Consider the following 17,579-nt stretch of genomic DNA (forward strand, 5'->3'; position numbering starts at 1 on the left):
AGAGGACTGGATTAAAAAATGTGGTACATATACATGATGGAATACTATGCAGCCATAAAAAAGGACAAAATCATGAACTTTGCAGCAATCTGGATGGAACTAGAGTCAATAATACTTAGTGAACTCTCACAGAAACAAAGATCTGAGTATCACATGTTCTCACTCATATAGCGGACCTTGATCATCCACTGTAATACTATAAAAAAAAAGACTAACAGTGGTGGGAAACTATGGGAGGGAGGGGAAGGGCGGTGGGATTAACAGTAGTCAATATTTGTCTGGGGATGGGGAGACACCCCTTATCAATAAGGGTGCCTGAACGAAGCATATTTGTATACCTAACCCTAAACTGTATCCCACAATATCAAAATAAAAAATATTGATATAAAAAAAACAAAAAAACCACATTTTCTTAGAGTAGGATACCTAGACTTCATTTGTACCCCACATTTTAAAAATAAAATAATTTTTAAAAATACAAAAGAAAAGGGTTAAGCACGTTATTGCGTGTTGACCACCTATAAAGCATCTGTTTATGCATGACGAGCATTCTGTCAGCACTGGCTTTGGGATCTGGGCAATGTTCTGGAATCTGGGTGCTGATGTGGCAGGACCATTAGAGGCAGGTCAGGACCCCACCCCCAAGGAATTCCAACTGGATACTTGGAGGAGGAGGGTTGTTTTCATGGAAGTCTGGGTTTTGTACCACTTTGGGAAACACTGTCCTAGAGAGTTTCCAGAGGTCCCAGCTCTGGTTCTCTTCCTTCCACCCCCTTCCCTCCACCCACCCCCATTTTTTTTTAAAGGAAACCAATCCAGTGGCAAAATCTCCTCTTCCTGTTCATAATTCAGACTCAGGCGGCAATTAGAGGCAGGCAGCCTCCCCTCTGAGAAGGAAGAAACCCTTCACGTGTTTTATAGAAACCCTTCACGTGTTTTATGTCATTATAAAATAATGACAATAGCGGTGAGCAAACACCACAGTGACAATTTCCTACTCATGAAATTATTGTCTTGGAGTTAGAGTCTAGATAAAATTCTTTGGCAAATCTGTAAAGAATATTTCAGAGAGCAAAAGAAAGGCCAGAATTTATAGGATCTAAAAATAGCAGTTGAAGTGCAGCTGTGTTTAGCTTGTCAGGGAACCTGTTGAGGCGAGACAGGCAGGGAATTTTATTTCTCCAGCCCTGAGGTCATTTGTCTTGTTTAAGAGGGGGCAACAAACATTTCCAAATAGGGATTGATTTTTAAGGGGAGGAAAATGGCCGAACGTAAGTGGTATTTTTTGCTTTCTGCTCTCACTCTTCCAACCTCCATCCCCACTTTAAATCTCCTCTTAGAAAAAGAAAGAAGCATTTGGTTTTCTTAGTAGAGTCAGTGAGGGTCTCTTGGGTGGCAGGATTTCGGATGGTATTGGTGATGTTGCTTGTTGATGGCACATTTGATGACTGCTAGTCTGAAGAGTGGTGTGGTAGTCTGGCTATGTGGGCTTAGTGGGTTCCATACAATCCCATTAAGTTGAGGAAATAAACTCATAGTTGAAGAAATAACATTGTGACTTCTCCAAGACTGAATGGCTGATTTTTGGGACCTCTATGTCCCATTTCTAGGCAGGGATGGTGTCTTCCTCCTGCTCTACAACCTTCAAGAAAAGATGTCTATCCACCCCTGACCTAAGCACTTCTCAGACGTCTATATCTAATAGTATCTGTACTTAACAGCACCCTAAAACTTGTCAGTCAGAAGGACTTCCAACCCTCTGCCCTTCCATTTTTATTGAAAGGTGGCTGAAATGAATTGTGCTTATGGTGGAGTGCCTGAAGTTTATGCCATCCATTCATTTCTAGGCCAGGTGTTTTATTTTTATTTTTTGAGTTGGAGTCTCACTCCATCACCCATGCTAGAGTGCAGTGGCACACTCATGGCCACTCCAACATCCACCTGCTGGGCTCCAGTGATCCTTCTGCTTCAGCCTTCCAAGTAGCCAGAACTACAGGCATGCGCCACCACACCCGGCTAATTTTTTAATTTATTGTAGAGACGAGGTCTCACCATGTCACCCAGGCTGGTCTCGAACCTGTGGGCTCAGGCAATCCTCTCATCTTGGCTTCCCAAAGTGCTGAGATTACAGACTTGAGCTATCATGTGTGCCTGGCCTAGGCCAGGTGTTAAAACTAGCAGCCTGCTGGCCAAATCTTCCTCGCCGTCATGTTTTGCTTGTCATGCAGTGTTGACCCATGCAAGAACCAATCCTGAAAAACTGGAGAATTTTGTTTCCACATCTTGATTTCTGGATTTTCTAGGAGTGCTGTAAGGTATATCCATGGTTTCGACTTCTTTTGGAGAGGCTTCCCCAGACTACTGTTCAGAGGTCCTTGTCCTTCAGAGGTGGCTCCCTTGTGGGTCATAAGAAACAACCACTGTACTTTCTTTGAGGATAATAAGAAAAGGGGTAAATAAGTCGTTGTATGTTAAACACCTAGAAAACATCTGCATGTGCACGGCAAGCTCTCCGTAAGCATTAGCTATTGTTGTTATCGTCATCGTCATCACCATCATGATGTTCAGTGTGTTTGCTGAGGACATTGTTCATGACATAACTCAGTGTCTTATGAGGCTCCATGGAAGGTGTGTCTGTCAGATCTCAGTTTCAGAAAATAGTTGTTTTTCTTCTGAGTTATTGACCCATCTATCCCTTACTCATTCCATGAATCTTATTTTCATCTTTGCTCTAGCTACTGGGAAGCTCAAGGGAAACTTTGGAGTTCATGCCTACCAGGAGGACTTGCATTTGATTTACCGATCTCTTGGTTTCCCATACCATCATTTTCTTGCTTTTCGTACTTGCTTATTTTATTGTGAGCATTTTTGTAAGCAGCCTTGAATTCTATTTGAACGAGTCTGGTTATAAATTAAAAAACAAAGTATCTGTTTCTCTGAAGGGAGTTTTTGTGTGTGTGTATGTGTGTGTGTGCATGTGTGCAGGTGTGTTTTTTAAATATAATATGTATTTTTTATTTTAAAGTTGTGGGGGTACAGTTAAGGGTTAGCTATACAAATATTCATTGTGCAGGTACCCTTGTTGATGAGGTGTGCCCTCTTTCCCCAGACAGATATTGACTACTGTTAATCCCACCTCCCTTCCCCTCCCTGTCTCCCCCACCCCCATAGTTTCCCGCCACTGTCAATCCTTTTCTTTTAGTATTACGGTAGTTGTTCAAAGTCCACTTATGAGTGAGAAAATGTGATGCTCAGATCTTTGTTTCTATCAATAGAAATAGAATAGATCAGTCAGTATTATAAACTCTAATTCCATCCAGGTTGCTGCGAAATTCATGATTTTGTTCTTTTTTATGGCTGCATAATATTCCATTGTGCATGTGTGTTTTTTAGTTGAAGTCTTACTCTGTAACCTGGGCTGGAATGCAGTGGCACATTCATGGCTACCACCAGCCTCAGCCTGCTGGGCTCAGGCAATCCTTCCTGGGAGGAAGACCTGGAAATACAGGGGCATGCCAACATGCCCAGTTAAATGTTTAATTTATTTGTAGAGACGATGTCTCACCAAGTTGCCCAGGCTGGTCTCAAATCCCTGGACTTACGCAGTCCTCTTGCCTCCACCTCCCAGAGTGCTGGGATTATAGATGTGAGCCACTGTGCCCTGCTAGAGAAGAGGTTTCTAGTATCACTGAGAATAGGCTTCCGCATCAGGACAAGCCTCATGTCTAAGCCTTGGGACTTCAGATGGTCTCTATCCCAGCTGGAGACTACTGATTTTTAACTTCCACAGTGGACTCGATTCTATCAATTGTGCCCATCCTTTCCCTTTAATCTAAACACGTGTAGCTTCTGTTACTGAAGTAGAATGGCTTATTTACCTGGGTAGACTGATGTGTTAGTCAGCTATGGCTGCATAACAAGTCACCTCAGAACTCCATGGCACACAGCAAGAAGCATTTATATTCTCATGGGTCTGTGGGATGGCTGGACAGTTCTACTTCAAGTCACAGGTCTGCAGGTTGACTGGGGAAGCTCTTCTCTGTCTCTCATCTTTCTAGAACCAGTTGTCTACTGGGGCAGGTTCTTCTCATGGTGATGGCAGTAGTGCAGGAGGAGCGAGTAGAAATATATGAAACTTCTTAAGTGGAAGGCTCAGACCTGGCACAATCACTTCTTCCCTTATTGGCTGGAATGAGTCATGTGGCCCAATCCAATATCAATGGGGTGGAGAAATAGTTTGCCTCTAGTGAGAGGAACCTCAGAGTCAATGACAAAAGGAATACCATGTGGGGGGTAGGGGGACAGCTGATGAGTGACAGTGTAATCTATCACAGGCAGTGTGCTTATTTGAAGGCCATAAGGTCAGCCATACCACACATAGTATCTGGCTTCTAGCAGAGATGGTGGCTGCTCTCCATTTCCCCTTTCCAGGTCCATTCTCCACCACGGTTCCCCCTGTACTATGCCCTGGGAGGCTGACCTTCCCCTCTGACTTTTAGTTGAGTTCAACCAGAGGGGAGCTCTAGAAAAAGAGTTTGGAAGAGTGTCCAGTCACAGTGACCATGACCCTTTGCAGGGTCATGGCTTCTGCCAGGTGGCTGGTTCTGATGACGTATGAGTTCTAGCAACCACTTCCTCTCCTGTCCCTTCAGTCCTGGGGCAGTAATAGTTCTCTGCTGTTGGTAGCCCTAGAGTGCTTTACCATGGGGGTCTCCCTTTGAAAGCTATCCCCTTTCTCTTGTCAATAGTCTTCTGATGAGCTTTGCTCAGTCTCCCTGTTTCCAGGAGATACCTATTCCTGGCCAGGACCCTCATGGATATAATTGATGTTTGGGAAGTGCATGGGTGATGATCAGGCCTCCTTGTTTTTTCTCCCCTCTGACCTCTACACCATTGACTGGTCTCTTCTAGCATGAAAACCCCATGGGATGTCAGATCAGGAATTCCTCCTGCTTTCCCTCTAGCTTGTCTAACCACTGTCTCTCTCCTAAGAACCTGGCAGCATAAATGCATCAGAGGGAATTCATATAGATAAGGCTTTACTTTTCTTCGCTGTGATTTTTGGCATGTCCTTTGGGACAATTAGGGAGGGATTCTTTCAAGTACAACATTTTCTCCAGCAGTTGTGGGGGCTTTATTTCCTGGATGTGATTTATGCCATACTACGTTCCAAGAAGGGAACGTGGAGAATGTTTGGGCCTAAAGAAGTCTAAGTGTAAGGAAACTATATGTAGAACCTAACAATAATAATTTGCTCATTTGATTTGGGAAGGGGTGTTTAACACTTCTGTGCCTGACAGAGCAATGTATTTGGGGTTTTTTTTTTGTTTTTTGTTTTTGAGTTGGAGTCTCACTCCGTCACCCAGGCTAGAGCGCAGTGGCACACTCATAGTCACCCCAACTTTGACTTGCTAGGTTCCGGCGATCCTTCCACCTCAGCCTTCCTAGTAGCCGGAACTACAGGCACGTGCTACCATACCCGGCTAATTTTTTATTTATTGTAGAGATGAGGTCTCGCCAAGTTGCCCAGGCTGGTCTTGAACCCACAGGCTCAGGCAATCCGCTCACCTTGGCCTCCCAAAGTGCTGGGATTACAGACTGAGTCACTGAGCCTGGCCTATATTTGATTTTTAAAGCTGATAGAATACAGTCCTCAAATTTTAATTTCCTGAATGCGTTTGAGAACCATTGACTTATATTTGCCAAACTTTATCCCTGCTACAGATGGCATTTTTAAAAAAATTCAGATTCCCACTGATTCAGATTCCGTTGGGCCTGGGAATGTGTTTCCAATGTGCATCCTGGGCATATTAATCGGGTATGGGAAGCACTGGGCTTGGTTAATGAGTGTCACACATTCTGGTCTGTTGACACAAGAGAAATCCAATTATGAGAATAATGATGACATTGATAGTAAACAAGAATATGTAGCATTTAGAAAGCACTGAACAGGTTGCTGAGAGTTTATATATATTGTCTCATATAAACTCATTGGCCCCTTCTGGGTTTGTTTTTGTCTACTGTTGCCTGTGCCAACATTATTTTGAATGGGGAATTGAATGGGGAAAAAAAAAGGTACCAGCAGGTTTGGTTAAATATCCTAATTGATATGAAGATCTTGCATGCCTGGATCATGCAAGAGGCATTTCTAGAAAGCTCTGCAGAGGTTTTTCTCTAACAGATGTATCTGGATGAGGGAAAATCCCAACTGACTGCTCTCCAGAGAGGAACACAGCTGTTCCCTCCTAAGAAGGATGTGCTGGGCTCTTTCTTTCTCACAGGTCATGAAGTCTCCCTTTAAGAATGCTATTTCGGCCGGGTTCGGTGATTCAGCCTGTAATCCCAGCAGTTTGGGAGGCCAAGGCAAGTGGATTACCTGAGCCCGAGGTTTGAGACCAGCCTGGGCAACTTGGCGAGACCTCGTCTCTACAGTAAATAAAAAATTACCCAGGTGTGGTAGCATGAGCCTGTGGTTCCAGCTACTTGGAAGGCTGAGGCAGAAGGTTCGTCGGAGCTCAGCTGGTTGACGCTGGAGTGGCCATGGGTGTGCCATGGCACTCCAGCCTGGGTGACAGAGTGAGACTCCAACTCAAAAAAAACCAAGAATGCCATTTCAAGTTTCTACAACACTTCTGCAGAAAGCCATGCCTAGGAAATTGGTCATGACTCTGATTGCAGATGACTTTGCAGTCTTTGGTACCTTATGCATCGTCACTGTGCTCTGAGATTTTCTTGGGGGGGTTCAAACTTTATTTTGTTTGTGTTTTTTCTTTTTTCAAACCTTATTAATTAACATATTGGGGGGACCATCATGTTGCTGGATATGAATAAGAGCTGCCAGATGACCTGGGCTGCCTTATAGTTTGTCTGGTTGTTGCCTGTGTGACCCACTGAGAAAAGAAATGTCTCATTGGCAAAGCTGACTTCTCTCAGCATGCAAACTGTTTGGTTTTTCTGTTGCCCCACACAGGCTGTTTGTGACATTAAGCTCCTTTGGTTCCTTTCAATCCCAACCCACACCCTTTCTTCAGCCTTTTGCATAATCTATGGCCACTGTTGAATGAATAACACAAGCCTAAGGACTTGGAGGTGCGGGGGCTGTGATGCCCTTGTGTTTTAGGGTTGATGCATTTCTCTCACTCATGGGGATGCCTTGGGCTGAGATTGATTTATCAGCATCTATCCCTGGTTTAGCAAATATTGTGTTGTGTATCTGGAAAATAACGTATCTGTTTTCTTATTCTGCATTAAAATAGCACCAACTGAGATTTGAGTCTCAATTAACTGAATCAATAATTGTTATATTTAAAATGATCTGTATGCTCCAGGGCAGAGATTAGGCCATGCAGACTCCAGGTACCCTGGACCTTGAAACAGGCTCCTCCAGGACTGAGCATGAGACTGTTTGCTTGTAATCTGCCAGCACGTGCTTTAGGAGGATACATGTCAGTCCCAGTCCTAACTCCAGTCATGAATTCCAAGCTTTTTGTTATTGTTTTTCTTGAAAGACAAAAGAAGTATTATGCCGTGGTATTTGAGGTTCAGTTTAAGGGCAATGTTGGATGAGTCGTTATTGGATGGTGAGATTTCTGAATGCTGAGTAGTTTGTAATATCCTTCAAAGAAAGATAAACCAAGAACCCACCTACCCATCTACCATTTGTCCATCTGTTTCCTACCCACCCCCCCATCCATCCACCCACCCACATATTCGCCTATCCATTTTGACATTCACTGATTCCTACAAGGTACCTGGCACCGTGCTTATATGCTAGGGGTGCAATGAATAAAGCCTAGCAATAAGAACCATGGTTTATTGAGAAGCTGCTGTCTCCCAGGCAGTTCCCAATCTTCAAAGCAGTTTTGTGAGGTAGAAATTGTATCCTCCATCCTGTGAGAGAACAGGAGCTAGTGTACCTCACCTGTGATCACTGGGCCAGTCGAAGTAGAGCTGACCCAAGGCATCTTATGACATTAGGAACAGAGAAGCTTTTCATTCTTTTATGTTAAACAGACCCTTCTGCCCAGACCCAGGACCACGCCAGATGTAGAATGTGCATACCATGGCAGGGTCAGAGCCAGAACAGTCCTCATGTCTTCCCTCCTTGGCCATCTTCCTGCTGTCAGAACAGGGGAAGAGATCAGCTCTCATTTCTCCACCTTGCCCTTTACAGCTTCTTAGAAACTTGAGTTCTGTCTGGACTCAAGCTGTCATTTGAGGGCACAAGAGTGCAAATGGAGGTCCACTTAGCGAATATCTAAATATTTAAAAGTTACAAATCAAGATAACTCTTAAGCAAACAGAGTTTGTCCTATCCTCCTACCCTGACAAACAGACCTTTACCACAACCTTGAAGGCCAGTATTGAATTTTGATTCCTTAGACTCCTTAGAAGTTAGTGTAGAAATGCGCAGCTTGGGAAGAACTGGCCCCTAGCCCACCCCCACTTCCCATGTGTGTATCTGTGTGTGTATGTGTGTGTGTGTGTGTGTGTGTGTGTGTGTGTGTGTGGTCACCACAGCCAGCATGGTCATGTGTGTGAACACCCAACCAAGCTCCATCTACCCCTCCCCACAGAAGGCTGCCCTTGGGCGTTGAGTGGGGAATACTCATGAGTGGTGCAGTTTACAGTGACGAGCACAGACCTTGGAGAGGAGCCCAACATAGACCTCAAAGGCAAACTCAGGGCTGTCTGGGCAGGGAATGTTGAGTCCTGGGAACCCAGAACATGTCTGAAAGGGAAATATGGGCTCTGCCCTTGACCATAAACTCCTTGCCCCTTGGGGAGAAAGAACCAGGTTTTGGGTTCTTAGGCGATACTAGTTCTGCCAAGTCAGAGGATGGAAGGAACCATGGAGGTCACATGACCTAGTCCTGTCATTTGTAGAGGGTAAGCCAGGCTAGTAAATCTCAGGGACCTGGTTCCCCGGTTCCCCAGTGCTGTTCTGCTCTTGCCTCTCTGGACATGACCCTAGCAGCATTCTGGGGCTTGAGGACCTGAGTGGATGATTGTAACTGACTTACATCGGCTCTGCTGCAGAACATATTTATATAGAACTGTAGCTTTGGGGACAGGCTTCTGGGGTACATATCTCAGCAGCACCACTAAGCAGTGTGGTGATTTTCCTTAAACTCCTAGAGCCTTGGTGTCCTCATCTGGGAACTGGGGGAATAAATAGTACCTGCTGGTAGAGTTGTATGAATGGAAAGTGAGAAGTTTGTAGAAATCTTCGCACAGCACCTGGCTTTCTCAGGGTGAGCATGAGTGACTTGCAGCTACTGTGACCACAGATGTTACTGTTGTTCTCCAGGAGGCCTGAGCCCTGCTGAGAAAGGGCTGTCGTGCATTCATTCATTCACGCAACAAATATTCACAGTGTACCTACCGTGTGCTGAGCACTGTTCTGGGAACTTGGAACTTAGCAGTGATCAAAAGAAGCAAAATTCTGCTTGCATCTTCTAGAGTTTTATTATTGGAATCTTGAAGTATCTTTTTGCTTGAGTTACCTAGCATAATTATTTTGAGATTCATTCATGTTTTTACATGCATCATTAGTTCATTTACTTTTTAACTACTGGAACCAATAGCATGCCACTGTATGGCTAGACCACATTTTGTTTATTCATTCACATGTTGATGGACAGATAAGTTGTTTCTATCTTTAGGCTACTAGAAATGAAAGTGTTAGAAACATTTGTGTATATATATTTTTAAAAAGTAGCAAAATTCCCTGCCATAGTGGAGCTGGCATCCTAACAGGTAGAGGCAGACAGAAATCATAAACATAGTAAGTCTGGAAATATAGAACATGTGGAATATAGTACATAGACACATAGAAATTGATAAGTGCCATGGGGAAAATATAATAGGCAGGATGCATGCGGTGGGAGGCTGAGACAGAAGGATTGTTTGAGCCCAGCAGTTTGAGACTAGCCTGGGCAACATAGCAAGACCTCATATCTACAAAAAAAATATTAGCCAGATGTGGTAGCATGTACCTGTTATCCTGGCTGCTTGGGAGACTGAGGCAGGAGGACTGCCTGAGCCCAGGAGGTCGAGGCAATGGTGAGCTGTGATTGTGCCACTGTACTGCAACTTGGGTGACACAGTGAGACCCTGACTTCACAAAAAAGGATAGGGGAAGGAGATTTGGTCATGCCAAGGTGGACTATAATTTTAAATAAGATATTCAGGGTAGATGTCATGAAAGAGGTTTTTGACAGAGACTTGAAGGAGGTGAGGGAAGGGAGCCATGTGGAGAGATCTGGGAGAAGAATATTCCAGACAGCCAGTGCAAAAGCCATGAGGCACAAGTGCCTGTTGCTCCAGGGATAGTCAGGAAGCCAGTGTGTCTGGGGCAGAATAAGGGTGTGAGTGTGGGTATTAGGAGATGAGGTCAGAGACGTGAAGGAGGCCTGACCACGTAGGGCCTTGTGTACCTCTGAAATGGACTGGCTTTTACTATGGGAAATGGGGTAATTGCATGGTATTGAGCAGGGAAATGACGTGACCTTTGCATCTCCTCCCCATGCTTTGGGCCCTCAGGCCTCTGTGGTCTGTTCTCACTCACGTCCTGTTCCAGGTTCACTGTTCCCGTCCTTGTTACATGCTCCTCCTTGTTCCCAGCCTCCATGCCCTGAATTCATTCTTGTGTCCTGGGTACTTTGCCAGCCAAGAACCTGATGCACAGGATTCTCTTTTTAAAAGGGAGTTCATTGCTGGCAGGATTAGGAACTGGGGCACCTTGGGGTGCTTACTCCATCTCTGAGGAAGCTGATTGTGGCCACCCTTTCATAAAACTTGCTCTGCCGGGCTCTTCCCACTTGACGGAGCCTGTCCTCAGGCCATCCCAGGCCCCTGTCTCCTGGCTGGCTTTAGCCTGCTGAACGTGGATAGAGGACAGGAAGACAGACGGAGAAAGATGTTCCAGGGCTGGGTGGAGGGCAGGGTGGAGTTGAGCTGGGTGAGGGTGCCTGTGAGGGAGCCAACAGGAAGGAGGGCTGGGCCTTGTTCTCTGACCATTTCCCAGTCATGGCTCCCATGGGGCTGCAAGGCTCAGTCTGAAGACACATTGTTCCTGTGCATGGTGTAGGCATACCCAGATCTTTAGCTACAGCCACACCAGCCCTTGTCCTGCTTTTAATTGCGGTGTAGACCTCAGTCCAGACACTCTCCAGGACATATCTGCCCTGCCCCATTGGCACTGGCCTGGATGGCCTTGTCTGGGCTGGGAAGCTTTCCTGGGTCCTTTGCCAAAGTTCACACGTCCCCCTTTGCAGCTGTGTAGGGTCCTAGGGGGGGATGGGGGTATCCGTAAGGCGTGCTTCACTCTCTGCTCCCAGAGGCAGAGATGAGAGGTGGCCCGGGGTCAGAGGGCTTCCCATTGAGTCAGAGCCTTCAGCTGACAGGCCCACCCTCCACCCCAATCCAAGTAGACACAGAGCACCCTGCAGCTTTGTGGCAGCTTTGTGCCAGGAAGAACTTGCCAGTGGAAACCCTTTTGTGCAGCCCTGGGGGTTATCAGGGTGGCTCAGATGGAGGAAGTCCTCACCCCTGTTGCCCTGCTCCACCCACCCTGCCCTGCAGAGGGGAAGTCCTGCCATGGGGGAGTCCGCCTTCCACAGGGCAGGGCTGGCCTGGAGGAAATATCTGTGCTGCCTCTTCTGCCCCAGGCTTCAGGATGCCCTGGGCTTTGGGGGTTAGTAGGGGCCCTGGACTCGCTAAGAATAAGTTTTGTGATCTGGGAAGGATCTCTTTCTCTTCATTTTTCCCCCCACCTCCTTTTCATCATGTCTGTGTGAAAACGAAAGCTATTGTTTATTTAAAAGGGCCATTTGCCTAATGTCCCTGGAATTTATTTGCTGGAGCATTTTCCATTTTCCTATTCAGTTCAGACCTTGGCTGCAGCCAGGAGCTTATGTAACCTGTGATGGAATGAATCCCATTGGCATCTGGGGACCCCAGCAGACCCCACCCGTAGCCATTCCTATGAGGGGGTGAGTGTCCCCCTGGTTGTAGACTCAAGTTGCCTCTGTGGCTGCTGGAAGTGGGCAGCTGGGAGTTGAAGAAGTTACAGAGGAAGAGTGGCAGCAGTTAGAATTAAGTCAGAAGGAAGATTTCTTTTGGGGATGGAATTCGCAGATCTGCTTTGGGGGACCATCCTTCTCATCAGCTGTAGACCCTGAGGGGGTCAGACCTTCCTGCTGACAAATCCTGGGCCCTTCCTATCAGCCTGTCTCGAGACTGCAGCCAAAAGCCTGAGCATCATTGCTTGAGCCTTGTCAGGATTTGGGAAATGTTCCTGGCACTTTCCTTTCTGGCTAGGCTGTGGAATCTCTCTCCACACCCCTACCCATCCCCAGCCCTATTGGCCTCGAGGGCTATGCTTCTACTTCTAATTCCCAGTCTGAGGTCCCTTGATTTCTGTTCTGAAGCCCTGTCTGGGTCTACATGGAGTTACTTTCACAGGGTCAAAGGAATGGATGTTTTCCTAGGTTATGAAGGACTGGAATTTTAATCTGCCTAGTAGGGCTCTAAAGGGAAACAAAGACAGAGAGCAGGTTTTGGAGCCTGAATTTAGCCATGGGTGGGTAGGTAGGCAGGGGTGGGTGATGAGAGGGCACAATCCCTGCCTTCTCTTTCCCTACCTTATATTTGGAGATGGTAGAGGATTCATTCATTCCTCCACCCTCTCTCTTTCTTCCCTCTGTGGCCTGAGGTATTTCTCTTTACACTATTCCTTTGCTTAAACATGCTTGTTAACCCACATTAAGAGAAAGGGAACCCTGCATATACCGATATTGATCCAACATTAACTGCCATAACGGACCCTCCCTTTTCAGTGACTTGACCTACTAGAAATGTGTTCACTGCTCATGTGTCAGTTAAATAAGGCTATTCCTCAGTGGATACCTCCTCTATGTGGTGATTCTGGGGCTCCAGGGTCCTTCCATTGCTGGCTCTGTATCCCTTAGGGCCTCAAAGTCATTTGCTTTCTGGGGACTACAAGAAAAAGAGGCAGTGGAGAAGGCACACCTACTTCTTAAACACCCCATCCTAGAAATGACCCACATCCTTTCCACTCTCTTTCCATTGGTGGGAACCAGTCACACGGCTGCAGTTGCCCTCAAAGGAGGCTGGGAAATGTGGTCCCAGGCTGGGCATCACCTCAGTGATAACTCCACATGAGATTGGTGGGAGGAGATAGCAAGGAAGATGAAGTCAGCAGAACTTGGTGATCAAGTGTATGTGAGGTGACAAAGGGAAGTCAGGAGTCCATGGACCCCTAAGGTAGGTGGGCAGGGGTGAGGTAAGGAGGGGGAGAGAACAGGTTGTAGAGAACAGGGTGAATGGTGCCGCTCAAGGCAATGGAGTTGATGGATGCTAAGAGATAAGACTCTGTCTGTCCTGTCCCACCATGGGGTGGGTGCTGTTGGAATGTTTTGTGAATGCAGAAATGTGTAGAAAAGGTAGTGAATGAACTTACAGTGAATGAACTTGCATCCCTTCTGCCAATCCAATGGAGATAGGGTTGAGAAAAACTGGTAACTGTCCTCAATAACGTGAAACCATAGCACCTGATGGAATTGGACTAATCAGTTTGCAAGTACAGAGCTAGTAATAAGAATAATGAGGAGAATTTTTCTTGAAAGAGGATTGGAGGGAAAAAATTAATCAGGGGGAAAAAGCATAATCAGCAACCCAGTGTCTTAGCTCAGGCTACCATAACAAAATACAATATCCTTCGTGTCCATGGGGGATTGGTTCCAGGACACCCCCCGCCCCACCCACCATGGATACCAAAATCTGCAGATACTCAAGTCCCTTATATAAAGTGGTGTAGTATTTGCATAAAACCTGCACACATCCTTCTGTACACTTTAAATCATCTCTAGATTGCTTATAATACCTAATACAATGTAATCTGTGTAAATATTGGTTGTACTGTATTGTTTTTGTTATTTTTATTGTTGTATTGTTATTTCTTTTTCTGAATATCCATGATCTATGGTTGGTTGAATCTACAAATATGGAACCCATGACTGTAAACACCCCATCCTAGAACTGTAAACTGGGTCGCTTACACAATAGAAATTTATTTTCTTATAGTTCTGGAGGCTGGAAGTCCATGATCAATGTGCTAGCATGGTTGGTTGCCGATGAGGCCGTTTTCCTGGCTTATAGATGATTGCCTTCTCACCATGTCCTCACATGGTAGGGAGAGAGAGAGCAAGTTCTCTGGTGTCTCTTCTTATAGGGACACTAATCTCATCATGAAGGCCCACCCTCATGGCCTCATCAAAACCTAATTACTTCGTAAAAGGCCCAGTTCCAAGTACCATCACACTGGGGGTTAGGGCTCCAACATACGAATTTTAGGAGGGCATAATTCAGTCCATAATACCCTGTAGATGGTGCATCGCCAGGCATTGAGCCATCTTTAGTGTTCGGTGTCATCTCTCTGAGCTGGGGAGAGAATGAAGGCAAGTAGACTGATGTCTTGCCTCGGGTAAGGAGATGTGCCTGCCATTCCCGTGCTGGCACAACTGCCTCCACTCTCCTTGGCCTTGGCCTTGTTCTTGTTGGTTTAGGATGGGATGCCAAGAAGGTCTGGAGCTGGCATTATTCATGTGTCTGACCAGAGACAAGCAGGCTACTTCCTGTCCTCCTCACCAGAAGGGGAGAGCCAGTTAGCAGCCAAGTTGGGAGTGGCTGCCAACCACTTTGCCACCACCTCTTTCAGGCTACTGCCACCAGGTGAGGGACCAAGAGTGACAAGGATGTCAGGAAGCCTGTGATCAGAGCCCCAAGGACCATATGAGCAATGGGTCAGCAGCAGGTTACTGGAGCAGGGATCTAGGGAGGCTTTGGTGTGGGTTGGGATTCCTGTCTACAAAGTAATTAATGTGCCTTTATACCTAAGAGCAAGAGGAGATGAGAAGAGGGGACTCTCATCCCTGCCTATAGGGGAGCTTGGGCAGAGTGAAGGTGAGTCTGTGACCTCTTTCCTGGCTGACATCTCCCTGGCTCTCAACAAACTCCTTTGCCTTGTTTCTTTGCCTTCTGTTAAAAGTGTAAGGAGAGTATTCAGTGAGGAGCAGATAGAATTTTTTGGAGTAGGGGAGTCACTGCTAAGGATGTTTGTGTTTTGTTTTGCTTTCTAACTTCTAAATAAAGCATGACGTGAAGTGTTTGTGAGGTTACCTAGCAAAGGTTAAGGGTTCAGATGGGCTGGGTTTGAATGGAAACTCTGCCACTTACAACCTCAGGCAAGTCACTGAACTACTTGGTGCCTCAGTTTTCCCACCTGTAAATGGTGATAACAGCAACCACTCCCTAAAGTCATTACGAGGAACTAAGTTAATATTTATAGAGTGCTTTGAACAGTGCCTGGCACATAATAAGTGCCATAAAATAGGTGTTAACTTTTTCTAGTAAAGTGTTCCCAGGATGGAATGCTGGGCTATTCATAGGCACAATCATAGCCCACTATAACCTTGAACTTCTGGGCTCAACTGATCTTCCTGTCTCAGCCTCCCAAGTAGCTGGGGCCATAGATGTGTGCTACCACACCTGGCTGAATTTTTAAAAATTAAATTTAGTTGAAGAATGGTTATAAACCAGAAGAGTGGTAATTCTTAGTTCTCCCCAGTCTTCTCTTTCAAGAATTTCCCAGTTGCTTCTCCAAGATGATCTGCTTCCTTGTTTGGTCCCCTTCAGCAACTGTGGTGTTATGATGTTAGGCAACTTTATGCAAGGGAGAATGTTGCTGCTAGGGACACAGATAGGAATAAAGGGCAGCTTGCAAGTACCTGCTTAATTTAGAATTAAATGGCCTTTAGTTCTAAAACAAACAAAAGAAAACAAAACCCCAAACCCCAAGGGTTGTTGATGTTATGCCCATTTTATAGATGAGAAAACTGAGCCTCAGAGTGGGTTCTGTACACTGGTCCAACCCCCAAGACTAAAATCCTAGTTTGTCTGAGAACCTGATCTTTCTACAATGCTGGTCCTCTCCCTGCAAATGCTGTTGTTTCAGTTACCGTTTATGTATGTATTATCCTTATATTTAACTGATGGATTATAGTATTTATGGGAGTACTACTGCCTTTGAATATTATGGTAAAATAAGAGACAGCTAAGGATCAGGCAGTGGTTGGGATACAAGAGGTGTGATGCAATGGAGGAACTACCTAAAACTCCATGTGAAATTTCATGTTACTTTCTGGCAGTTTCTGGTAGTCCACAGGGGAGGTCCCAAGAGAAGAGTTTTCCCAATAGAATATATGACACTTACCTATAGCATCTGTGCCTTGAAGCCTGAACAGGAGAAGAAGGAGGGAGAAGAAGTGAGGAACAGGCTGGACCAAGACCTATATGGTCAGAAGGAAAAAAGACAGCTGGAGTAGGATTGCAAAGTTAGACTTTAAACTAGTTAATGTAGTTTAAAGGGCCTATAGGGCAATACAACCGAAACCTTTGGAGATACCTTTCCGTCTGACAGAATCCATTTATGACTTATCAGTGTTCCACAAATTAGTATCTAACTTTTAATAATGTAGGCTCTATTTAAGAGTGAATAGTAAGTGAAACAAAGATACATTCCCCTAGAGAACCACATGACCCTAGGCAGTCTTGCCCAACAGCATTGTAGGATAACATTAAAAGGATACCTATAATATTGTTGTCTTATTTCAAGTTAGCAAGATGTTTGGTGTCAGAAGGAGGAAGGCAACTAGGTCTCCAGACATGTCTGGGAGGAACTGGGAGTCTCAGAGACTGAGTTTTGGGTGGTGCAGGGACAGCTGACCCCAGAAGGCTCCGGGCTGTACAGAAGACAATCCTGCTTAACCCAGGGCAGCATCAACATCCCTTCTATGGCTCCATCACCAGGCCAAACAGTGCCCTTGGCAACCCAAGGGCCAGGCCAGGGAAGAAGAAAACACAGCGAGGAAAGGCCATACAAGTGAGAAGTGCAGATGGCAGGGAATTCTGATGGCGGGCGACCAGGTTGGAGTCCGAAAACTACATTTAAGAAAACAACCAAAATTGAACGCAAACAGACTCCTAGTTGAGAAACTTGCTCTCCCTGTCCAAAGTGCACAATTTAGAAAATACCAGAGAAGCATAAACACGGCGAAACAAATTCAGCTACTTAATCTCCTTATTTTAGTAATCAGAGGTGGCACTGGGAATGCGGGTAACAACGGCGTTTGACTCAGATCCTCTTGACCTCACTTGGCTTTTCCTCCGTGTTTGGACAGCTTGTTAAGTCTGCTTCTCCATTCCATTCCTTTCTTGGCTTGGTGTTTGGTTTGTCAGCAGGATGGCAGTTTTCTTCTACCCAGTTTTTAGGAGCACTCTTTTCACCCATGTGTGTGGTAGAGGAAGACGATCCAGCCCTCAGCCAGGACTGCTAACCTTGTGCGTGGTCTGCCCAGGCTCCAGAGGCCAGGAGAAGCCCTGTTCACTTGTCCCACTGTGAAGATTGAACTTCTGCTTCCTGGCTGCAGATAGTTTCTTTCTTTTATTCATTCATTGACTCATTGGGTCAATCATCAACAAGCATTTATTGAGTA

At 45.6% G+C, this 17,579-nt stretch overlaps 1 protein-coding gene across 1 annotated transcript in view; it reads left to right on the plus strand.

Moving 5' to 3' along the window:
• ITGA9 (integrin subunit alpha 9) overlaps positions 1-14,757 on the plus strand; it is a gene marked incomplete at its 3' end in the record, with an annotated part of 153,788 nt that extends 139,031 nt beyond the window's left edge. The window contains exon 17 of the mRNA XM_008061272.1: positions 14,592-14,757. Coding sequence (XP_008059463.1) covers positions 14,592-14,757 — 166 coding nt within the window. The remainder of the gene's footprint in view (positions 1-14,591) is intronic.
• Positions 14,758-17,579: the final 2,822 nt, after the last annotated feature.

This window comes from Carlito syrichta, unplaced genomic scaffold (assembly GCF_000164805.1).
Source record: "Carlito syrichta isolate Samal-C Ts95f unplaced genomic scaffold, Tarsius_syrichta-2.0.1 Scaffold305170, whole genome shotgun sequence".
In the NCBI taxonomy this organism is placed as follows: Eukaryota; Metazoa; Chordata; class Mammalia; order Primates; family Tarsiidae; genus Carlito; species Carlito syrichta.